Source organism: Leptonychotes weddellii, chromosome 10 (genome assembly GCF_054177405.1).
Source record: "Leptonychotes weddellii isolate Sample4059 chromosome 10, ASM5417740v2, whole genome shotgun sequence".
NCBI classification, from domain to species: domain Eukaryota; kingdom Metazoa; phylum Chordata; class Mammalia; order Carnivora; family Phocidae; genus Leptonychotes; species Leptonychotes weddellii.
In genome coordinates, this window is record NC_138378.1 from 783170 (window position 1) to 807756 (window position 24587).

General features: G+C 63.4%; 2 protein-coding genes across 2 annotated transcripts; one reads left to right on the forward strand and one right to left on the reverse strand.

The window, feature by feature from the left end:
- The first annotated feature begins 140 nt into the window (after positions 1–140).
- NKAIN4 (sodium/potassium transporting ATPase interacting 4) lies at positions 141–17850 on the forward strand. The gene is given in 7 exon segments (XM_031033054.1): positions 141–164; positions 166–195; positions 6963–7100; positions 7387–7467; positions 8323–8517; positions 15181–15241; positions 17750–17850. Coding segments are annotated over 7 exon segments (543 nt in total). The 3' UTR covers positions 17764–17850.
- An 866-nt stretch (positions 17851–18716) lies between these two features.
- BIRC7 (baculoviral IAP repeat containing 7) lies at positions 18717–23002 on the reverse strand. The gene is made up of 7 exons (XM_006737901.3): positions 22450–23002; positions 21813–21912; positions 21468–21549; positions 21323–21368; positions 20011–20082; positions 19643–19841; positions 18717–18949 (listed from the first exon to the last, which is right to left on the reverse strand). The coding sequence occupies exons 1-6, from the start codon at positions 22817–22819 to the stop codon at positions 19648–19650; spliced, it is 864 nt and encodes a 287-aa protein (XP_006737964.1). The 5' UTR covers positions 22820–23002; the 3' UTR covers positions 18717–18949; positions 19643–19647.
- Between the last annotated feature and the right edge of the window lie 1585 nt (positions 23003–24587).

Sequence of the window (24587 nt, forward strand, 5' to 3'; positions counted from 1 at the left end):
GGGGGCTGCCTCGGGGTGGGGCCTCGCGGAGCCGGCCGAGAACGCGCGGCGGCGGGCCGAGGCGCCCCGCACCCCGCGCGCGCGCCGGGGGCTAAGGGTCCAGACTGGCGGAGGCGGCGTCCCGGGACGGCGCGGACCCCATGGGCTGCTGCCCCGGCCGCTGCGGCGCTCATCTTCGTCTGCACTTTCCAGCTGGTGAGTGGCGGCTCCTCCTCAGGTGCCGCGGTCCCAGCGCGCGGAGTGGGGGTGGGTTCCCGCTGGCGACGGTGCGGGCCCGCGGCCTCTGGGGCGAAGTTCGCCGCGGTCCAGGAAGGGTAGGGAGCCCGCGTCCTGCGCGCGACCCCGATGGCCCCTCCCGCCAACCTCGAGTGCCCCGCTGGGTGTGTGTGCTCGTGGGGAAGGGGGGCAGCCGCGGGGACCCGAGCGGCGCGGACAGGTGCCGGGAGGAACAGAAGCCTTCGGGCGGGGCTCCTGGACCCTGCTGTCGCCGGCGCCTCGGGCGAGGCGCGTCCTTGGGCGCAGGGGGAGCCTGGCCCGCGCATGAGTCGGGTAGTCGGTCGCGGTCGCGGAAGGGCGCTGCTGCGCGCGGCGTCCGCGAGTGTCGGAAGGCGCGTGTGGCCCCGAATGTGCGCGCAGGGACCGTGTGCCTGTGTGTGTGCGCGCGTTCCCTTTACAAAGCCAGCGCCAGGCCCTTGGGTGAGCGGCGGCGGCCCATTTCTAAAGCCTGACAGCCTGGGGGTGGGGGTGTGCTTGTGAGTTTGCGAGTACGTGAGAGTGTGTGTCAGCGGTGTGTGAGCGCGGCCTTGTCTGCCCTTGGCGCCTCCCAAGCTGGGGGATGTGGCCCCCTCGCTCCTTCCCTGTCCTGGAGAGAGTGCGGAGAGAAGAGGTGCGAGCTGGTGTCCAGAGTTGCACTTGGGCACCTTTTGTGTTGGGGATTAGCTGGTCCTCTGGATCCAGAGCTTTGTCAGAGAACGTGGGCATCCCTCCGCCAAGTTTCCATTTTGCCCTCGGAGATCCAGACCGCCTGGTCAGTCCCATTCCCAGAGCCCAAGGCCCTGGGTGGGGGTGGTGGAGTGCTAAACTGAGGTCCCTGGCCATAGGCCTGGGGAGGAGATGCTGTTGAGCCCTGGGGTCTCCCATCTTAAAAAGGAAATGCTGCCTTGTTGAGGTCAGGCTGGGTGGGCTTCTGGCTCAGCCGGGCAGGGGTCTTCCTTCCCTGGAAGCCTGAAGGCTCATGGAGGATGAAGTTTTAAGCAGAAAGCCCCCCCACACACAGGGCATCCTGTCCTTTGTCTGTCCATTGCGTGGGGGTGAGGGTTGCGCGCAGAGTTGGCAGGGGGCTGAGATACCAGGCTGGTGTGTCCCCTGTGGAGGAAGGAAGGAGTGGCCAGAGGCTCCCTGTGGGCGCACACACAGTGCTTTGGAAGCCTGAGGGGGTGGGGGTGATGGGAGGATGGGGGAGGTGGACATCTACAGGGTTTGTGCTGGACAGATAAGGCTGGGAGGAAGCTCTGGGCTTCGCCAAAGGCTAGAGCCCAAGGACTACTCCACCGGCAGCAGGGAGCTATCTCCATCTTGGAGCAGAAGTGTCCCCCACTCTGTTTTGGTAGGAGGCTCCTGGGGGTGGGGTGGGGGAGCAGGAGAGGGGAAGGAAAGGTTTATGTGATGAAGGATGGCGAGGAGCCCAGGCTGATCAGGAGGTCAGCAGTCTGGTCACGTCTGGACATCATGAAGCAGAGTGGCCTTCGGGGGTTAGTGTGACTTTGGTTTCCATGTGTTGAGTTTGGTGTGTGGGATGTAGTCAGGATTGACTTGTGACCTGGGGCTCCGGGCAGCAGAAATAGATGTACTGGGTGAGGGATGTGGCCCCGGGGCTTGAAGGCTCAGAGAGGGTCATTTGCCTGTTTCACCTCCAAAGTGGACAGTGGACAGTGCCCCGGGGGGTACCCCCACAGGTCCCGGAGAAGTTGCCTGCCCCCAAGGGCAGCAGGCTCCCCTGGACGCGGGGCTTTTTGAAGACTCTGGGTCTCAGCCAGGCAAGTTCTAGGGCCGGGGCAGAGCTGTGTCCCCACATGGCCAGTCAGGCCCCGGCTGAACAGCAGCGGAGAGCCATGGAAGGCCTTCAGCCCTGGCCACCCCTGTGCTTCCTCTGCTGGGGGGAGGGGGAGGCAGAAGGAAGAGCTCTGACACCACCCACCACTCTGGTCACCGCATGTGGGGCGGGGGCGCCGGGGGGGGTGGTCCTGTGGCTTTTCTTTTCTCTTTTTGACAAGCTTGAGAGTTTTCTCATTACCAAGCTAGTGGACAAAGGCCCGAGCACCTCTTCCGCGAGCCCTCTCCCTGAGGAATAGCGTGAGCTTTGCCCGCTCTGTGCCAGGCGGAGCACACTGTGATGGTTTCCCAGCCACGCGGACGAGAGGGAAGCCACGCGGTTTAGGGTGGGTGGCCACTAGAGCTCAGTCACTCGTCTTTTCCCTGCCTCGAGAACATGGCCACCGAGCCACACGGCACCATGGAGTGCTAGGCCTTTTGGTGCGTGGCTCAGAAACGAAAAGGCCCCGCCTGTGCTGGACACGTGCGCGAGCTGTAGGGTCTGTCGGGAGCACAGCTGGTAGCAGGGATGCACCTCCAGTCCGGGCACGAGCCTGGACCTTGGAGAACAGGGCCGGCATGACACGGTGCGGGGCTGGGGGAGCTGGGAGGGGACCTGGGTCTCCCCCGCGTCCGTGGCACTCTGGCAGGGGTGCTGGGCAGGGCATGTACCCCAGCCCCTCGGTTAGGGTCACCTGGGCCAGAGAGGAGGCCTGGGGCTCAGAAGGTAATTTCGTTCAGTCGAGAGCAGATGGTGCTGGCCAGCCGTGCCCATGAAGGCTGTGATGTGCACACACATGTGTGCGCGTGTCTGCGTGTACACGCGTGTGCATGTCTCTTTCTCCTTGCCCCCAGGGCCCCGCATCACAGCGTAGGCCCTTCATGCTTGGGACCCCCGCCCACCTCCAGAGCTTTGCCCTCGTACCAGTCCCTCCACTCGCCCCTCGCCACCCACCACACCCATCTGAGCCTGGCCAGGCTTCCCCTGCCCACCCAGTCCCTGACCCCTCAGGCCCAGGGTCGTGGGGCTGGCCAAGAGCTCAGGTCCGAATCCCCCACCCTCGGCTGTCCGGTCAGGCTGGGCTGGGCTCTCATGAGGCAGGGGAGGCAGGATCTCTGCCTCCAGGCGCCTGTCTCTTTTCCCCCAGTCGGTGTAGCTGAGGAAGTTCTGTTACTCCGCCCGGCACCGGGACCCAAGCCGGGTGGGGGCTGCTGCCCCCTGGCCCATGATGGGGCCGTGTAGGGCTGGGCGGTGGGCTGGCGCAGGGCGACCTCTGGTGAGCCAGGAGATGGGGGTCCTGGGGAGGGGGCTTTATTTCTGCTTGTCCTCGTCCCCTGAAAACAGCTCGGTGCTACGGTCTCCACTCTGTACCATGACTCAGAACCCTACTGCGTGCTTCCTTCCATGAGGGAGCTCTGGTGCCTCTTCCTGTGGGGTCCTCGCCTGGGATAATTCTTTTTTCTGTTTTTAAGATTTACTTATTTATTTGAGAGGGAGAACGTGAGCAAGAGGAGGGGCAGAGGGGGAGGGAGACAGAGTCTCCAGCAGAGTCCCCGCTGAGTGCAGAGCCCGACGCGGGGCTCGATCCCACGACCCTGAGACCATGACCTGAGCCGAAACCAAGAGTCGGCTGCTCAAGAACTGAGCCACACGGGCGCTTCTACTTGGATAATTCTTTCACTCTGACTTGGCCTTTGTTAGCTGTGACCCTGTCTTGGTTCAGGTGGTGGGAGGAGGAGGCCCCAAGCCTGAAGCTTTCTTTCGTTCCCATGTTTGTGGTGCTGTGAGGTGGGCCCCAGCTTCCGTCCCGGTGAGGCTGCAGTGAAGATGCCTGGGATGACGCTCTTCTCGGAGAGACTCAAGCAGTTCTGCGCTGAGCTTTTGTTTTCAAACTCTAGCGTCCAGAGGGGCACGCGGATCCAGATGCTCTTTCCTGATGGGGTCGATGAGCCTCCGTCATGGCGGAGGTGGCCCTCTGAGTGGGTGCCGTGCTGGCTGGGTCCTGCGCCCCGTGCCCCTGTCCTGGCCAGTGTGGATGTCCCGGGGCAGCTTCTCTGTCCTTCTGACTCAGCCTTGAACTGCAGCCAGGACATCCTGCCTCGTGGAAGGGGTGGCTATGCCCCTGGCCTCTGAGACCGGGACTGGCTGCCCCAGAGTGACCTGGAGATCCTGGGGGGGCCTCTGAGAGCGAGAGGGGCAGCATGCCAAGGGCTGGTGCTGCTCCACAGACCTGGGAAGGCCGGGAGGAGGTGGACTGTCCCCCCCCCAGCCAGCCCTGGGGGCAGGGAAGGGGGCTGGAGCGTTGCTGGAGGAAGGGGCTTGAAGCCCATGAGCCATGCACACGGGGAGTGGTGCGTACACACATGTGTGCGTGTTGGGGGAGTGGGGGTGGGCGTGGGGGCCCCACGTTTTGAAAAGATCAGTGCAGGCTTTGGGAGCCAGTGAAGCGTGAGCGTTTTCTCTGTCCTGAACTGAAAAGAAGGCTACGGGAAGGGTGGGAGGCAGGAGGCCAGGCAGCAGCTGGTGAGCAGACTGTGCCCCCGGGGCCACTTTCTCTGTGGGGGAAGGATGGCTTGGAGGCCCTGGTGAGTGTCCCTCCCTCAACCGCGGGCTCGTGCCACGGGTGGATGCCCTGGGAGGGGACAGACAGACAGACTTGCATGAGCACACCGTGGCAACGCTGACGGCAGAGTCCACGTGGTGAAGGTGGCCGTCCCGTGGGCAGCTGGGTCTCTGTGCGTCCTGCCCAGCGTGCCCACGCCCTGAGTCAGCCCTCCTCCCCCGTTCCTGACCTGCTAGTGCCCTCTGACCTCCGTCCCCTTCCTGGGAGGCCACCGGGCAGGAACACCCCTAGCCCCAGGGATGTCCCCTGGGGTCCACAACCGTGGGCACAGAGGACACAGGGCGCGGTTGGGGAGGCCACAGTCAGACAGCATCAGACGGGGGACGGGGGCCCACAGTCTTCCCAGCAGCTGCCCAGCCCCCTCCTCTTCGCTCTGAGGGCATTCCAGTGAGGGGAGGGGCCAGGCCCAGGGGTCCAGGCTGCCCACTGGGGACTCGGGCTCCGACTGAAGCTTTCTTAACCACAGAGACGGCGCCGCACACCCTTCCAGAACTTTACTGAGCATTCGAGACGGTGTTGGTAATAGACCACTCATTCTCTGCACAGCAAGCGGGGGGCGGGGGGGTGGTCTAGTGACCTGCCGGACCCTGGGTACGCCCGCTGGGCATTGAGCAAAGTAGGAGACAAAAGGTGGGGGCTTGGCTGGCCCTGGTTCTCCTTGGAGACCGTCTGCGTTTTGGGAGACAATGCCCATCACCTCCTGGCCAAGCCGCCCAGCCTCAGGGGGCTGGTCTGGAGCAACCCACCCACGGCAGGCCTGTGGGGCGGGAGGGCTGTGGCATGCAGGAAAGCGGCCCAGAGCCTGGCGTGTGCCCTGCCCGCGGGCCCGCTCCCCAGTCCCCACTCCCAGCTGTCTCCTTGGACGGACCAGCCTCTGCAGGGCATACTTGGAATGTCCCCCTGCCAGAGTCCTCCTGGAAATATCCGCCACCCCTTTGGGGCCATACACAGCGGCCAGCAGGGCCCAGGATGCACCCACAGCAGCTGTTTCCGGAGCAGGTCGGGGTCCTGTGAGGAGCCAGGGTGGAGGCAGGGCCAGGCGCTCCTGCAGGAGTGCAGGTGTGAAGTCCACGAAGGTCCACCCTGCCAGGCTCTGTCCGTCCCTCGCTGCGGTGCGGGGCAGTGTGGGGCCTGGAGGCCTGTCCGGCCCGCTCGCTCATGGTTCCAGCCCACCCAGCCTGTGGGAGGGACCTGAGGGCGGCTTGCTCAGAGGGGCTCTCCTCGAGTCAGCAGGTGGCCCCCACGCAGCCCACCCAGCTGAGCTAGCTCTGGGTCGGGGACTGGCTCTCCCCGTGCCAATGGTGTGCTGGTGAGTGGGGCGCAGGGGAATCGCGGAGTGCAGCCAGGAGCCCTGCCAGGATGCTGTCCCTTCGCTGCCGCTGTCCCTTCCAGGACATGGCCAGTCCCCTCCAACCCCTGCTGGACGCGCCTTGTCTTGCACATGGACGGGAAGGTGCTGGCTCGGGTGCAGTGGATTTGGCCGTGTTTTCTCCCAGTGTATACGGTCCTGGTTTCTCCTGGTGATGGGCCAGGTTCACAGAACGCGTGAACGAATGCGTGAACGCGTGGGTGCGTTCTGGAGTCGTGACTGGGATCAGAGCCAGCAGGTCTCCCCTGCGGATTAAATATCACCTTCCTGCGCTGCCTGGCTGGCTCGGTCGGGAGAGCATGTGACTGATGCCCTCAGGGTCATGAGCCCCACGCCGGGTGTAGAGATCACTAACAAAACAAAGACACAGACCTTAAAAACAATTGAGCTCCCCAGATATCTCTGAGTGCCTCCAGTTGGTCCTCTGTTGGCCGTGCCTGCAGGGCTGGAGGGCGGGAATCCACCACAGTCCGTGGAGTGAGGACAGAGCCCAGTAGACGGGGAGGGTGCTGACCTGAAGGCCACAGAGCCTCAGCGTCCACTTCCTGCCGAGAGTGCCTCAGAGCCACGTGACTTGGCCTCAGGCATCCTGCCCTGGGTTGGTGGTTGGGCCTGCAACCACGTGAGTCAGAGCGGCCCGGCGTTCCCACGCTTGGGTTGAGGGAGTCCAGGATGGAGGGGACGGTGCTTGCCCAAAGAGGGCCTTTCAAGGCAGAAGGGACACCCCAAGGTGAGGCTTGGGGGCCAGATGCATTTGGAGATTTTTGTTGGAGGGCCCAAGACCATAGCAGATGCTGGGTGGTGGTGATTGGGTGGGAGAGGCAGGCCCTGGGGCGCCCTTGGGGGCCCGCTGCCCCTCAACTGCCCACTACCCCTAGGTCACTGCCTTGGAGCAGCAGGTATTCGACTTTCTGGGCTGTCAGTGGGCACCCATTCTGGCCACCTTTGTCCACATCGTCATGGTCATCCTGGAGCTCTTGGGCACCATCCAGTACTGGCCTCGCTACATTGTGGTGGTGAGTTCATTGTGCTCCCGCACCCCTCCCACGGGCAGGTGGGGCGGGATGACCAGCATGGGGCCTTGGGCGGCATCATGTCCTAGAAACCACCAGAACATCCCGGGAAGTCCGGGATTCAGCCGCTCCACCCTGAGACCTGTCCTGGGGTGGGCTCGGGGAAGTCCTCCTCCAAACGGAGCATGCTGGCTGCCAGACTTGGGGAGCAGAGTCCCCCCGGTTCAAGTCTCCTCCAAGGGTGCTCTGAGTTCACCTTCTCCACCTCTCCCCTTTCTTAACTTTCTAGTACGCGGTGTGGGCGGCCATCTGGGTCACCTGGAACGTCTTCATTATCTGCTTCTACCTGGAAGTGGGGGGACTCTCAAAGGTAAGTCGAGGGGTTGTGGCCAGGCCCCCGTGAGCATTACACGCACCTGCTTGTTGGTCACTGTCTCCCCCATGGTCTGTTCCTGGCACCCAGGACAGCCCTGGCCCACAGGAGGGACTCAGTAAAGGTTTGGGGAAGACTAGTGATTTGATGGGTCGACAGGGGACTGTGGGCACTGGTGGGCAGTGGCCTTGGAGGAGGGGCCCTGGAGCCAGGGTAGTGCCGGGCAGGAGAGGCAGGGCTGGGGGCCAGGGAGCAGAAGGACCAGGGCTGCGAGGGTGCCGGTGGGAACACCTCTAGGGAGCCAGGCTCTTTCAAATGCTGGTAAAGCCCACCGGTCTCTCCCGTGGAGGCAGGGGCCCACATCCAAGCCATGGTTTGCAGGGAGTGTTGGTGGTGAACAAATCCTGAGCGGTGGTTTTGGGCACTTTGTCCATGAGGTTTTATTTCACTGTTGCCTGAAGCTCCGAGCCAGGGACGCGGGTGGGGTTTGACTCCAGGTAGGCCGCGGGGCAGACTGGCTGTTGCTCTGTGGGGTCACACCTGGGGCAGCAGGGGAGGGAAGACAGACGTTAGTTCAAACACCTAAAATGGCAGCCATGGCCAAAGCCGTGAAGGAGGGGCCTGGAGCACCGTGAGAACACACCCCCAGGGTCTGACCTGGGCAGGGAGGCCTTCCTGGAGGAGGCGGTGTGAGCCGGGTAGGGGGCCAGGGCAAGCAAAGGGAGGCCTGCTTGCAGGGGAGTGGCTGAGAGGGCCTTGGGGTCCCTGCCTCCATTGGGGGGCCCACACTGGACTGTGACGGGTGGGTGGGCAGGGTCCCTGCTGCTCACCTGCTCCCATGCTCACCCCCAGGACAGCGAGCTCCTGACCTTCAGCCTCTCCTGGCACTGGTCCTGGTGGCGTGAGCACGGCCTGGGCTGCCTGTGTGAGGAGCCAGAAGCTGGCCTGGGGCCGCCGGATGGACCGGCCTTGGGGCCAGGCGTTGGCTGTGTCCTGGAGCATGGCTACGCCGAAGCCCTGCACAGTGCCCTGCAGATCCAGTTGGCGGTGAGTGGGGGGGGCCGGGGGAGGGGCTCACCCTGCTCTTGGGCCAGGCCTCCCACTTTGCCTCCTCTGGGTCCCCCTCCCTGTCAGTAGAGCCTCAGCGGGCTGCTCTGTGAAGTGGCCTCGGAACCAGCTCCAGCCCCAGCGTGGGTGTGCGGAGGAAAGAAGGGACAGACCCACAGGCTCTGCTGGCGCTGTGGCGGGGGGGGCAGGGGACCACACTGGAGGTATCTGACGCCCCTGCCGGCCCTGGAGGCTCCTTCCCAGCCTCCTCCGAGTCAGAACGGACGCCTGACGGTCAGGGGGGTGGAGACGCAGCTTGGCCGCACTGCTGTGTTGATGGGGGGCTGTGACCCTGTGAATAAAACGACAGGATTCCTGGTCACATCTGAACTTCAGACCGACGCCGAGCAAGTTTTCGCGTACGTGCATCCCACGCGGTGTTTATGACACACTCTGACGCTGACACAGTGGTTCATCACGTATCCGAAATTCAAATCTAAGTGGGTGTCCTGTATTTTATCTGCAAGTCCCGAGCAGAGGAGGGGTTTCATGCAGGGGCTGGGAGTGGGCACGAGAGTCTGCAGGCCTCAGGAGCTGAGCCGGCACCCGGCACCCTCTGCCCCATCCAGGCTGGGCGAGCAGTTCTCCTGGGGACTGAGTCTAGCGATAAATCCGTGGCTTCTCCAAGCCTCAGTTTCTCTTCTGTGACCCAGACAGTCAGCCCCCACCCCCCACGGAGGACTGGGCGCCTGGCTTCTGACTCCCATGGAGGGGCTCTGGGGCTAGATGAGAAGGAGGGAGGAGGATTGAAGCACCAACTGCGTGGGAGGCCGGAGTCCTCGGCAGAGTGCCCCCGGCTTGCTGCTGCTAGGGTCCGGGGTCTGCACTCAGCACCAAAGCGCTAAGCCTCGTGGAGCACATGAGGGTGTGGTAGAAGCTACTTCTACCCACGTTCACGAGCCCTGTTCTAAGGGGAGAGTCTGAAATCCGCTGCAGAGTGGCACTCGGCGCCTGTGCCTCCGGCTGGCTGCAGTTGGGGTGGGGCAGGGCACGTGGGGGACGCAGGGCACCAGCACACGGCGTGGCTGATGTCGCCCCCTCATTCTCCTGTGCCTGCCTTGTGTCCCCCGCGTGTGGACGGGGAAAACCAAAGCCAGCGAGGGCGACTGTGGGTACGGAGCTGGACCCCCTGTAGGAGCTGTTGGCTGCAGCTGTAACGTATTATCCTGAAACATCGTGGCTTGAGACAATAAATCTTTCCGTGGGTCTGGAGTCTGGGAATGGCTTAAACGGCTGCTTCTGGCTTGAGATCATTCACGAAGCTACAGTCAGCGGTCGGCGGAGGCTCTGGTCACCTGAAGGCTGGACCGGAGCTGAAGGTGCTGCTTCCAAGGAGGCCCCTGCACGTGGGCTCTCCCCAGGGCTGCTGGGGCGTCCTCACCATGGGGCGGCTCGTCCTGCAGGGCGAGCAGGTGGAGAGGGACGGGGAGGGGCAGCTGCGTGGCCTCTGAGACCCTGTCTTGGACATCACACTCGGTCATTTCTGGAGGATCTCAGTGTTTGCACAGGTCAGCCCTGGTCAGGATGGGAGATGGCCCCGCAGGGCGTGAGTTCCGGGGAGGCCCACCAGGACGGCCCCGGGGCTTCTGCAGGAGCACCGACTCTCCCTGCTGTTGGTTTGCTGCTGGGACAAGGCAGATGGGGCCCAGAGTCCCATCTCCCACCAAGGCCCAACGTCTCTGGATTTGAGCCCTGGGGAGACTCTTTCTCCCCGCCATCTCCCCCAGAGAGATAAGGACCCATCTGAAGAAGAGGAAGATGGAGGCCCATAGTCTGACTTGAGATCAGACAGCTGGCTGCAAGGAGCTCGAACCCAGATGAGGCCGTGGGGGGGAAAGGGGGGTGACAAGCTCTGTTCAGGGAGTGGGGGGCACCTGCAACATGCCCTCCTTTGGGACTTGGGTGGCTGTGGACACAACTGTCTGGTCAGTAGAGCCCAGGCTGGCCTTGACCGTGAGCATGTGGCCTCTGTATTCCAGAAAGCATGGCCCCGTCACCAGGCCCCTCAAAGCCGGGGCCCGGGAAATCCCCTGTGGGCTGCAGCCCCTTCCTCTCTCTCAGAGCCTCCAGGAGCGTCCCCTGGAGGCTGTTCCAGGGTCCAGACGTGATGGGTGTCCCTCATCCAGTGCCACCTTCAGTGGGCTGCGTCCCCGGTGGGTCTGGAGCTTGTCCTGAGCTCACACACCCAGAGGCAGATCCTGTTACAGGGATGCTGTCTGCCCTGGGGTGCTTCTCAGCCGGGGGTCTCGCAGGGAGCTCGTCCTTTCCTGGGCGGGGTGGGGAGCCTTATCCGTGGATGCTTGTGTGAGACAACAAGACTGGATGTGAGTCTCAGGGGCAGAGATCAGGGATCATGGAAGGAGCACGAAGAAACACACTGTGGACTCAGAGGTGGTCAGACAGCCGGGAGGGCCCTGGAGAAAGGGGAGGTCGGGGAGCATCTCCGAAGGCCGGCCTTGCAGCCCTGCGTAGGTGCTTTCCCTGTGTGGCGAAGGGAGAGGCTCTGGGAGGAGCTGGGCCGGTGCCTGCGAGGCCCCTGGAGCCAGAGTCCGTGCTGGGCTCCTCCCTGGACAGGACGCCGGCTGCTCCATGCACGGCCAGGCCACGCCAGCCAGGCCACGTGAGCCGGGCCACACCAGCCAGGCCAGATGGATTTCCGGCTTTACAACCCTGTAGTCCCCCAGGGCCACCGTAACAAAGCACCGGTGACAGGCTGCTGGAAACATTTATTTTTCTCAGTTCTGGAGGCGGGACTCCAAAATCAAGGTGCCGCAGGGTTGGTTCCTGCCAGGGGCGCAGAGGGAGGGTCTGTCCCGGCCGGCGGATGCGGCTCTGTCTTCTCACAGCCTTCTTCCTGTGCATTTTCTGCATCAGATCTCATTACCCTTTTCCTTAAATTTCAGCAGTCACTGACTTTAGGGTCCTCCTGGAGGACTCACGTGGCAAAGTGCTGCCCCCTGGGGACTGGCCGGGCCCCTTTCTGAAGCTGCGTGTCGTGCAGGCTGGGGTGAGTTGTGGAGGGTCAGGTCAGGCCAGGGACAGGCCCTGCTGCAGGCTTTGCTGGCCCCTGGGGAGGCGGGGCAAGGGACCTCCTGAGCCGACTGTCCAACGGCACCCACTTACTCCTGTCCTGCCCCACTTCTGCCACGCTCCCTGAGCCCACGTGGGTCACAGGAGGCCCACAGAACCTAAGGCCTAGTGGTAAGGAGCCAGATGGCTTCGCCCCAGAACCTCGGAACGTTCATCCAGGTGAGCCTGGCACCACACAACAGAGTCCAACCTGGCTAAGGTTCTCCAGCCCTGGACAGTGCTCTGACGACCTGGGTCCGGCTGGTGCCACCTTAGTGAGCCACTTAACCTCTCTGTCTCAGCTTCCTGTTCTGTAAACTGGGAAGCACTGGTGGAAGGGCCTGATGGGGGAAAGCAGGTAAAGGCTCCGGTAAACACACATGCAGTAGGTGCTCAGTCGGTGTTGGATAGTAGTTTCACGAACACGGCAAAGGACACGGGCAGCTCGGACATGTCTGCTGTGGTCACTGGAGGAAGACACATGGGAGCTCGGGCGTGTCCTCTGCGGTCACTGGAGGGGACCGGTCAGATCTGGAGGCTCCTGACTTTGCCTGGTTCAAACAGTGGTGTCAATATCAATGTGTCCAGGTGGATTTTGGATTTATAGGACAGAGGTTCTGCAACCAGCAGCTGACATTGGAAAATGAATTCTGAATCTAGGGCCATCCATGGCTGTCCATGGGGGTCCATGGCATGAGAAAACATGGCAGTTCAGGTGGCCTGCACACTTCAGGGTTCCCTCCTGCCCGGGTTTTAGGCCCTACAGACAATCAGACTATGCGGCATTTAGGGTTCTGCGCCCATAGCCAGGAACCAGAGCTGCCCTTCCCTCTGTGCTGCGGACCTCACTCACTAATATAAAATGAGGGCCACGGTTACCTGAAAATGCGTGGGAACCCAGGTGCCTTCCTTCGAAAGGAGAAAGAACCAACTTGACAAGGATACTCCTCGATGCTTCTGAAGTCATTTACAGAATTTGTGAAAAGGCAACAGGAAGGAAACTGGGGACTAACAAAGGAGGATTCCTGGTGGGAGTTTCCAACATGCTGGTGCTGGTACTGGAGGAGAGTTCCCCGTGTTGGTGGGAGAGACAACCACTGCGTTGCTGCCGTCCTTCACCTGCAGGGATGGACGTTTCCCTCGAGAAATACGAGTTTCTAAATACTGGTCAGCTGGTATGTGCTTGGCCTCGCAGGAGCCAGCCCTCTGATGATTGTTTTGGAGGGCTTGGAGAAGCAAGCCCTTAGCTGGCTGGCCTGAAGTCTGGCTGGCAAGGAGAGAACCAGCCAAAGGAGGCAGAGAGCTCAGTGCTGGTGGAACGGGGTCTGCAGGTACTGCGGGCCTCTGGGAGCTCCAGGGAGGAGCTGGGGGTGGAGCGCGGACGACAGACAGGAGGTGGGAAGGCAGAGGGGTGGCCATGGGGTGGCCTCCCGCAGGACCCCGTGGAGAAAGAGCCCTGGGGTGGGAGGAGGTTTCAGCACCATGGCCAGCTCCGGTCCTGGGCCCTTCCCGGGAGGAACGCCAGGTACCGCGGCCGGCCCAGCCGCACAGCAGCGCCCGGAAGGCTGTTTGGGAGGAGACCGGCTTGTCTGAGTCAGCATAGAGCAGGCCCACTGCCTGCTGCCTAGAAGGATGGGGGCTTCCAGAGCAGGGCACAGCACCTTGTCTCCTCCCTCCCGGCACTGAGGGGGACCGTTGGGCCTGATCTGTGCATGAAGAAACAAGACCCAGAGCTCACGCAAACCCCTCAGGTCTCACCGCTGCTGGTGGAGGGCTGGCCACGCCCAGAAGGCTGCCGGAAACTCTGTCCTTCCCGAGGTCCGTGCTGCTGGCCACCTTCCTTCCCCTCTACCATTTCTCACCCCATCATGGGCTGTGCTAGTCTCAGACAGACCCCACCACCCTCTCCCAGAAGATCTGCTGGGGCTTCTCCGTAGCAGTCACCCCTGTGAAGCATCTTTTCTCTTTGTCCCTCTGACCAGTCAGGATCCCAGCAAGACCGAGATGGTGCACTTAGGTAAGGTCAGTTCCCGGGGGCTGGTGAAGGGGCTGTTCTAAGTGTGGGTGCCACACCAGGGACTACACAGGGTATCCCACTCCCTTGGGTGCATAGCCACCGAGCTGTTGCCCCTCTGGCCTGCAGGGGTGTGGGGAGGAGTTACATCCAGGCAGAGCTCTTTGGAGCTGTCCCCCTGCCCCTGGGAGGCAGTCCTGCAGAGAAGGGACCGAGGGATCCACGCTTTGTTTCTCTCCTTCCCCTCTCCTGCTGGGCTCCCCATTGGCCAACCCAAGCAGGAGGATGCTGGAGTCTGGACACCATCCACACCGCAAAGGGTGGAGAACGTGGAGGAGGGTCAGGTGGAGCACCTTCACGCCACCGCCATCAGACTCTTGCTCCAAGCTCCATCCTTGGGGTGGAGACCGTTGCTTGGTATGGGAGATGCTCAGACGCCCGACAGCACGACCTCACCATCATTGGCAGCTTCCCAGCATCTGCGGTGGAGGCTGACTTTGCTTCCCTGGGCAGAGCCTCCCAGATGAGCTGGGGCTGCCGGCCCCTTCCAAGACCCTGTGAGCACACGGGGCTGTGGGCCTTTCATGGGAACCTCTAGCTGCCCTGTGGCATTGAGATGCGTTTTGCTGTCAAGTTATAAACAGGCAGTTGTGCTCAGGGACCACTCTGTGCTCTGGCTGTGAGTCAGGGGTGGTCCCCTCATTCTCATTTAAGGGGGATGCAGTTCCCCGATGGCGGTGAATGCCACACTTGGGAGGTGCTCACCCTTGGTTAGCATTGCCTGGGCCCCACAAGTGCGGAGAGACTGGACCACGGGCAGCGCCAGCCCCGCACCATCTCGGCCAGAGCCCTTTCTCCCACAGTGGCCCTGGTGCCTGGGTGTCCACGGGGCACTTAATGCCTGCCTGCCCTCTCCCCTGAAGTCTGAGCGTCCTCCTGTGAGCCTGGCTGGGGAGCCTCTGCCCAATCAAACCCCTGACTCCCTTGGGACAACAGCCAGCCCTGTCCACTCTGCCCAGAACTGCCTGCTAAGCTGGGTCCTTGGCACTTTCAGCCGAACCATCCAGCTTGGCTGGCTCCAACTTCTCCAGCCAGGGCTGCATGTGGGCGCCCCCTCCCCAAGGAGGAGAAAGCTGGTGGTTGGCTGCTTATGGCAAGAGGCCCCGGGGATGATGGCCGGGCTGGAACTGGGGGGGTGGGTTCAGTTTGGGGGTCCATCAGCTGTGGTCGTGTCTCTGAGGGCTTCTCTCTGCACCTCAGCCTCATCTTCCCGACTCGTCCATTGGCCAGCCCTTACCCCGCTCACCCTCATCCCTGCAGTGCCCCCCACAGAGGAAGTCAGACGCCGCCTGGAACATCAAAGCTAGAGAAGTTGCACAGATCCGCTCTCCTTGTCCATTTTACAGACAAGGAAACAGGCCTAGGAGGGGCTGTGGCCTCGTGGTCCGGACACTCTGGGGCTTCTGTCCCCACGCCTCGAGCTTGCCTTGTCCTCATCCCGACCTCTGGGTGTCTTTCAGCTCGTGGGCTTCATCTATGGCTGCTACATGGTCAGCGTTTTCACCGAGGAGGAGGACAGCTGTGAGTGTGTGGCTGCCGGGCTCCCACAACAGCCTCTTGGTGGCCTGGCCTGGACCCTCCAGGCAGTGGCGGCGGGGAGGGGAGCAGAAGGCTCACAGTGACTCTGGCCATTCTCCTGGCCTGTCATCGCAAAGCCTGAGGCCTCGCCTCTTAGAGGGATCCCCCTGCCCTCAGGGGTCCTTGCCTGAGCAGAGAGGGTGGGGGGCTCAGCCACCTGAGAAGAGATGAGGAGGGGCCCCGGGCTGTGGGCACCAGGGGTCAGCTCATACCAAGCCCCCAGGTCCAAGGGCTCCTGTGCTGCAGAGCTGGTCCCCCACAGCCCCCACAGCAGCTGTGGGTGGAAGGTTGAACCCTCAGACCTGCAGAGGGATGGGCCCCTCGGCCTCCCTGCACCTGAGATCGGGCCCTCCTGGCTGTGGTGTCCCTATCAGGCCCTCAGTGCCCGCTGGACCCGTCGGAGCAGTATTTTTGCTTCCTGCTCACAGAGGGGGGCCCCGTTGACCTTCCTCTGATTTATAACTCCAATGCTCAGGCACTCTTGTCGGCCCCGACTGCCCCAGCTTTGGCGTAGTTTCCTGGGAAGACTCTGCAGAGGACAAAGCTGGCGTGCATGGGGACTGGGCGCACCCAGGGGGCCTTGGCTCCCGTGGGCAGAGCCCTCCTTGGGGTCAGAACGGGGATCCAGATTTTCTGTTCCCAGGGGTCAGGTGGCTGTGGAGCTGGCAGTCCATGGGTCCAAATGGCATCCTTTTATACTGGGAGACCAGGCTTGCTCTGGACCAGCCCCCAGATCCCCCAGCTGTCGTGCTGCATGACCCCCAAACCGTCATTCAGACCACTGCTGGCTGGGAGAGAACCAGAGGGAATTCACGTGTTGGTTACATTAAAATGTTTTGAGATGGGAGCCACACCTGGGGGTTCGGAAATGCGTTAGCTCTGCCCAGCAAGCCCAGCTACCCACTGACTGCCCAGCACAGCTTCAAGGGGCAGGTGGCTGATGCTGGTGGATGTGATGGGGGCATGGTTGGGTCACAGTGAAGCTCTCCGAAGCCCCGAGGACCAGGGCCATCCCTGCAGGCCACCTCCCCCTGCTGAGCTCGTCAGTGTCCACTGGAATATTTTACCACGGGAGTCACAGTGTTCATCTCCAGAGGGATATGGCCAGGTCTGGGCCGGGCCTGGGGCAGTGCCTGCCCTCCCCCGGGGCCCCCAGGCTCGCCCCCGCCTCTGCCATCACCACACCAGGGTTGTGGTTGGGTGTGTTCTCCGTTCTGCCATCTTCTCCATTGTTTGGGTCTTGGTTTCTTTCAGTTGATTTCATTGGTGGATCTGACCCATTTCCTCTTCACCACGGCAATGAAAAGCCTTCCGACCTCTTGTTCAAGCAGGCGTACTTGTATGTCTGGCCAGCAGAGCCTGCCGCTGGCTGGGCCTAGCCAGTTGGGTTAGCACAGCCGTGAGGCTTCTCTCCTTGTGGAAGCCTCACCAGCCATCCGTCTGTCCATCCACCCATCCATCCATCCATCCATCATCTGTTCGTCTACGTATGCCAGCTCCGGGCTGGGTAGGGAGGTGTCAAGGCTCCGGGGCTCGGCCCCCACCCCCTGGAGCTCCAAGCCCAGCAGAGTCTATGGAGTTGGGTCTAGGACGGTTTTGTGCCAGGGGGCTGGGGGGGCATGGAGAGGCCACGTCCCAGGAGGGCAACGTGGCTGTTCTCTAGGTGTCTCACTGCAGCAGGAAATTTGGGGTGTTGGTTTCTTTGGAGAATCAGGCTTCTTTGCTCTTAAAAAGCAGTGTCCAGGACCCTGAACTCTCCCAGGCTCAGGGTGGGGGTACCTGGGCCGCTGTCCACCTCCTCTCAAGCAGCCTTTGCCAGGTCCCACACATAATCCTGAAATTTGGGGTCCAAGAGCCAGCTGGGGGTCCTTCTCTCCATAGAGCTGGACTTGCTCCATCCCACGCAGGCCCTCGGACACAATCCTGCCCTTCCGGCGACACCTGTGGCGGGGGACCCCGGCGCTCTTGGCAGCCTCACCCTTTCTGCCCTATAAGTGAAGGCCCATCTCAGCCAAGGGCCATCAGGGGTAGCAAGCGTCCCATCTCCGTGACAGGACAGCCCTCACTCAGGCCGCCGAGCCAGGGCAGAGTATGAGAGCAGACACGCGGGCACACGGGGCTCTGAAGGACTTCGCCAGGCTGCACGGGACTCTAGGGATCTCCTCCAGTCATTGGAGCCTGGGTGGGCCCCTCACTCCACCCCCAGCTTGGTGGCCCAAACCCTGCTGTCTGCAGACACAAGGCGGGGCCTGCCCAGAAGCCCCGCCCCTGCCAAAGGCCAGGAAGCCCTGGGCTGCTGGGATGTTGTCCCTTTTGCATTTGGGACTCTCCAAGGCAAGAGGGCACAGCAGCCCCTGCTGAGGGCTGACTGCCCCAGCCTTCCTGCCCCGGTGCTAAGGGCTGCCCCTCAGGGCGCTCTGACCTCTGCCCACCCCCACCTTGTCCCCACAGGCCTGCATAAGTAAAGAAGCACCAATCTCTCCCGTGTGCGACCTCCAGGCCCAGGGACCACCGAAGACTGTGGGGAGACTCACCTGGCCTCCCTACTCCCAGGGCCCTGCAGGTGGCCAGAGCATCTGCCCCCGGGGCCAGGTGATGGGACACCAGACAGGGCCAGTGCCAGGCTTCGGATGGCTGCAACTTCAAAACAATTTATAATTTCCTTTTTCTTAAAAAACAAAAACAAAGAGAAGACACAGAAGCCTCCAGCAGCGCTGGGATCTCTGTCACCCACAGCCGGCCTGGGACTGCTGTCCGGCGAGCCCACCCTGGGTGCCTACGCCAGCCCCAGGCCCCCCGAGGCTGCACACCCCGTGGCTGGGGGAGGGGTGGCCACAGGGACTTTGAGACAGGAATGTGTGACCCCACCACGAAGGTCAGTGTAAACCCACAGTGACCCCCCTGCCCCGGGCAGCCGGGCTCCTGATTAAATACTGCACACCCCGGCTGCCATGAGCTGTCACCCAGACAAAGCCCCCACCTGCCCCAGGGGCCACCGATGGAGCCCTGGGTGGGCCGCTGGGCTTGACCAGGAGTACAGGCTCCCTCTGCCCACAGAGCAAGGTGCTTCCTTGTCCTTAGCCAGCGGTGCTGTTCACAGAAGAGGTTTAAGCCCTGGTCCTGCAGCGTCCCCACAGTACCCCCAAATAGAAAGTAGAAAGGACGCTGCCCCGTAGACCTCCTTCCTTGAGACGCAGGAGTTTGGTGGAGAATTACAAGCTCAGTCTCCGAAGTGGCCCGGGGCTAGAGGTTTTAGAAGTCCTCACAACGCAGAGAAGAACAGAACGAGGGAGAGGAGAGGGGACGGAAGGGGCCCTGTGGACACGAGGAGGCATGTGGGGAGATGTGTGGCCGTGCTGCCCCGCTGATAAGTGGGCGGGGGCGGGGGACCTTCTGGAACAGAGGCTGCTGAGCACCATCCAGGGAAAACCCACTTTATTGTGAATCTCCAAAAGCATCCAAGCATCAGTAAAACCACCTTTACACCCACTCCCTTTGCCATGACGTCTGCAGCTCCCTTCCACCCTGGGCTGCGTCTGGGGACTTGGGACAGCCCGTTGTGGATGCCAGCTCAGCTGTCCTCAGCAGGCCTGCCGTGTGGCCCGAGGGACCGGCGGAGATGGGCAGGGTGCCCGCCAGCTCTTGAAGGACCTGGGAGAGAAGGAGGGATGAGTGGGCTACTCCTGGTTGGCTTGTCCATGGACCAGAGACTCCAGCCTGCAGGAAGCTCCCTCCCCGGCCACTTGACCCCCCTGGAAGACGCTTGGAGAGACGGGATGGGGGGACACAGAATCCTTTGACTACCAGGAGGAGGCCATGCTTCCTGCCAGCCATAAAAATCCAAGGTTCACGCCTTCCTGCCTGGCCTTGGCCGCCAGGTTAAGGTCTCTGCCCAGGCCCTGCCTCATGACAGCCCCACCTCCAGAGCCATCCTCCCCTGGGCCTGGCTGTAGCCCACACACCCGGCTGGACAGGGGCTTTATCCCCCCGATCCCTGGGGAAGTCAAGGCAGAGTTGGGCCCAGCTGGTATGGTTAAAGTGCCCCAGCAGGTGGTGGCCAGCCGGGGTGCTGTGTTGAGAAGGACCCAGAGCGTGGGTGTGAGCGTCGAGGGAAGGTAATGGGTTGATCAGCAACATCTGCCGGGGCCAGGGAGCTGGAAGAGGTAGAGGTGCTCCCTCCTGCCGCCGCCCACGCCAGTCAGCCCCGGTGTTGAGATCGCGGGAGACGAGGTGTGCTGGGGGTCCCTGTCCAGGCCCGTCCTGACATCTCTGAGGCCCGTGTGGGGACGTGCCCACGTCAGGCCAGGCTGGGCTCTGCCTGTGGGTAGCTCTGTGGCCACTCACCTGGCCTAGGGCAGGAAGGTGCGCACGCGGCTGCGGATGGGGGCCCTGCAGATGGGGCACAGCTGCAGGGCTGGGGCGCACTCGGCACAGACCAGGTGGCCGCAGGGCACGAAGACCGTGCCCACAGCGCGGTCCAGGCACACCTTGCAGGTCCGCTCCTCCCACAGGCACAGCAGCTGCTCTTCTGTATCCCGGGCTCCTGGGGGTTCGAGAACCCAGCAGCACCCTCTGGGCCGGGGCTCCCCCCGCTTCCTCCAAGGACACGGTGTCCACCCCCAGACCTCCACCTTCTGTCCTGGGCTAATGGAGGGGACCCCTCCACCAGGATGCGGGGGAGCTGGCCCTGCCCCCGTGGGTCCCACCCTCACCTGGCTCGCTGGCACCTTCTGACTGGACCTCTCTTCTGGGCGTGGGCCGCTCAGGACCCGTGTGGACAGGAGCTGTAGGTGGTGAGGAACAGACTAGAGGCCCCCGGGGAAGTGAAACCCCACGCGGAGGGGCCACAGGCCAGGCATGGCTCTGGCAGGAGCCCACCCGGCCCCACAGCCCCCTCCTGCCCCTCCACGGCACGCCGGAACCCCCAGGGCCCACGCCACCATGACGTGCCCCTGCAGACCCCGCGTGGTGGCCGAGGGGCTTGTGCCCGGCGCCGTGGGGCTGCGAGGAGAGCTGTGCCCAGAAGGGACGAGCAGGGAGAGCCCAGGGCGGGGACGCACGTCTGGCCGCTGTCACCCGGCCCCCCTCCTCTTCCTGGAATAGGTCGGCCGCCAGCTGGGACACGGAGATGCCCGCGGGCGCCGCCCACTGGTGCCTGCTGCGGCAGCTGCTGTGTGTGGCTCGGCCCGAAGCCCACGCGCAGCACGGCCCGCACCGCTGGGCACCGGCTCCACGCGGACCAGTCCTGGCTGCCCCCAGCACCTGCCGGCAGGGTGAGGGGCACTGGGCCGAGGGCAGGGAGGGCTGGGGGGGCTCAGGGTCACAGGAGAGGGGCAGCGGCTTGCCACCGTGGCCGGCCCCCAAGGGCCTCTGTGGCCGTCACGGCCACCTTGTTGACGTTCCAGGGAGGGCTGTTCCCCCTTGTTCAGAGGCGCCACCACACGGGAAAGACAGTAAGAGCTCATCGCCAGGCCACTACAGACAGAACCCCGCCAGGCGCCGGGCGCTGCTCCCAGAGCATCACGCAGACCGGCTCGGTTCCAGGCGAGGGCGACGCCATCCCTGTGTCAGAGCTCAGGGCGATGAGGCTCAGAGAGCAGAGGTCACTTGCTACAGACTTAGAAGAGCCAGGGTCTGAACCCTGGAGCCCTCGGACCCTTGCCCCGCAGTCCCTACACGCTGCAGGTGTAGACAGCGCCCCCACCCCCCGCGCGCTCCCGACTGCAGCCCCCTCCGGGGCGAGGGGCACGGGCTGCACGGCTGCCTCTCTTCACGCTCCCATTGTCGGCCGTGGGACTGGCGATGCCCACAGCGGGCTGCTCAGTGGTAGCAGGGACTGCCTTCCCTCCCCCGAGCACCAGACACACAGGGCACCTGCATGCAGCCCCCTGCCCCCCACACAAGCCCAGGTAGCACCCTCACACCTGGCCAAGTAGCCTCACTGTCCCTGCACTGAACACCTCTGCCACAGTGCAGGCCGCAGGTGCCCAGGGAGCAGAGCACGGGGCACGCACCTCGGCTCACCTGAGGGGGTGGCAGGGGCCCCGTCTTCTGGTTCTTCCAATCGGTCCTGAAAGGAGCCAGAGAACATCTGTGCCCTGAGTAGAGGGAGGAGTGGGGGTGGGGAGGGACCCGCCCCACCCGAGCCCTAAGGAGAGGCAGGACTCACCCAGGAGCCGGGCAGGTGGCAACAAGCCTCCTGGACACTGCAGACAAAGTCCCATCCCTTTGTCTGGAGCAGGAATTCGCACCTGGAGAAAGCAGGTTGGGAGGTCTCGTGGCAGCGGGCTTGGGCTGCTGGAGGACCCCTCCAGCCAGCCTAGTGCCCCCTAGTGCCCTGCAGAGGGCAGCTGGGGCTGAGTGTCAGGCACTTGCTGGGAAGGCTGTTTTGGAGACAGCCTCTGTGGAGCATCAGGGAAGAAACAGCAAAAATGCTATCCCCAGAGGCCCCCATCCCCAGGATTCAACACCCACCCCCGTGCCCAGCCCCAGGAGCGGCCTGCAGGGTCCTTACCTGGGGAACCACTTGGCATGCTCTGTCCAGGGGTCATCCCCTTGCTCCCAGCTCTGCAGACCCCCATAGCAGAAGAAGCACCTCACTTTGTCTTGCTGGCCTAGGTGGAGCACGGATGCTGGCCTTGCCCACACCCGGCCTCTCAGCACCCACCCACTTGGCCAGGCGTGCCCCCCAAGGCCGTGGGGGCTCCCAGGTGGCCTTTCCTTATGTGGCAAGGGTTATCTGGGGTCACTCAGGAACCCTGGGGGCTCCCACTGCTCTCTGCCCCCCTTTGCCCTGTATTCTTCTTGGATTTCACATGGACCCCACTTTCTCAAAGGTGAAGTGGGGATAGCAGGGCCTTGGGACTGATGCAGACATTCATTCACAGGAAGGCAGGCAGGTCGGGGCTGCTACAGGCCTGTCCCTGGACCCCAGGGGCCCCGTGGACACCCCAGACACCTCCCATCCCAACTGCCCCGTGTACTCGCCACTGTGTGAAGCACCCGAGGAGAGACTCCGAGGGGGAGGGACAGGTGTGGAAAGGCCGCAGGACCCCTGCCCCCCTCTGTGTCAGGCCCAGACCCGCCCTGCCCTGGGGGAGGGGCTCCAGGCCAGCAGGGTCCCGAATGGCACCCAGGCCCCCAGAACTCACCGGTGTGGAAGAAGCCTGCGGCAGCCAGCAACTCAGGCCGCACCACGGCGGTCAGTGGCCAGTCATAGAAGGAGGCCAGCCGCAGCTCCTCAGAGCCCATCCCGGGGAAGGCCGGCCTTGCGGATGGGGCAGCCCTGGCCCCCTCCTCCTCCTCCTCCTCCCGCTCTGCAAGGGGGCGCAGCTGGCCCAGGATCTGCCCATCCATGTGGTCCTGGCCTCCCCAGGACACAGTGCAGCAGGTGCCCTGGCCCAAGGTGTGGCCACACAGAGAGAGGGGCCCACAGCGCCCCTGTGTGGGACTGTTGTCAGCCGCCCAGCGGCTTAGCTCTGGGCCGCAGCACCAGCACTTGGCCCTGCCCTCGGGCCCCATGGAGCAAGCACCAGCCCTGACCAGTCCTGCAGCAGTGACGGGGCCCACGGAAGCCAGTCCCGGAATGTGCCCAGCCAGCCTGCCTCAGGGCTCCTGAGCCCTGGGCCCCGCCTGGGGACAGCAGGGGCCTTTGCGTCCAGCAGCTGGGCAGTGAGGGCGGCACAGTCCTGCCCCGGATGCCCCAGCGCGGGGAGCGGCCGGGGGCCCCACTGCTTTCTGGAAGGGGCCAGCGTGGCAGTCAGCATCACGCGCTCTCGGCAGCAGGGGTGTGTCACGGGGCTCCCAGGCGGGGGCCTCGCTCCACTCCACAGGGGTGGGCGGTGACTCTCGGGACGGAGGGGGAGGGGTTGGAGCACGGACATCCCTCCCGAGGCCCCAGAGGCCTACTGCTGGCTAAAGGACCTGGGGTATGGGGTAGGCAGGCAGAAAGGGGAGGCGATGCTCTGGGTCAGCTCCGAGTTCCCGGGCCAGGTGCCAGTGCCAGCCTCTGAAGGCGGAAGGTTCCAGGGGTTCTGAACTATGCAGTTAGTGCCCCCCCCCCCAGAGGGGAGGGCATCCCCCTCTCAGGGATGCCGCCGGGCTCCCAGGGATAGGCTTACCTAGTGCCGGGCCGGGCCCTGGAGCAGTTTCCCTGGACATTCTGCTCTGAACCCTGGAGCAGAGGGGGCATGAGACATCCTTGCGCCCGGCCCGGCCAGGAGGGTCTCAGCTGGTCAGTGTGCAGCACTGAAGAGCGGGGGCACCTGGTCTGGGCGCCCAAGCAGCAGGACCAGTCTGATGCAGCAGGTACAGTAGCTGGAATGGTGACTCTTGTGACCCCTTCCCAGAGGTCCCTGGTGTCGGGTCACCGCGGCCCTGGGGGCTATGATTCCAACGGGAAAACAGCCCGCACCGTGTGGCTTCACCCTCCAGCCTAGTCCCACCTGGACACTGAGGCTGAGGAGGTGACAGAGGTGAGCTCAGGCCAGCCCCTTCCCCAGAGCTCGGGAAGGACACAAACCTGGCTGTCCCCGATCTTCATGGCTCAAGGGCTAGAGCTGCACACTGCCCTCCCAGGTGCCCCCTGCTCTGCCTCAGAACCAGCCCACCCCCCTGGGCCTGGCTGGGCACCTCCGCTTTCCTAGGTAGACATGGGGTGCCCCACTGCTGGCCAGGGGTCCCAGGTTTCAAAACTGCACTTGCTCCAGACCCAGATCAGAGCCACCGGCCACATGGGACAGGCTTTCCTCAGACCTGGTCATGGCCACAGGGTCTCCACCAACCAGCTCAAGCCCCGGGGCCCCAGTGCCCCCAAGCCCAACAGTTAGGGAACATGGGAGGAGGGCTGTACCCAGGGAAGCTGGAGCTCCCAGGTGGGCAGAGCATGTTCTGATGTAAAGGATGCAGAGGAAGGCTGGATGGGGTGTGGGGGCCATGGCCCTGCTGCCCCCCTGGCCCCTGCCTAGGAGCTCAAACCTACTCCCTGCTTCCTGGGGCAGACCTTACTCTTCTGCCCGCTCAGGCCCTAAACCCTCTCTCATCCCTAACACGCTTTTCCTGGCAGCTCTTATCCGGTGTCAGCACCCGTCTGCTCACAGTGTGCAGCCCTTTAAAAACAGGTTTGTGAAGAATAAAGCAAGGAACCAGGTTCTGTAGGGTCATTGCTGACAATGGGGGGCAGCAGGGGCTGAGAGTGGGGGGACAGGAAGGGCTGACGGTGGGGGGCAGGGGGTCGACAGTGGGGTGCAGGGGGCAGACAGTGGGGGGCAGGGGGGCTGAGAGTGGGGGC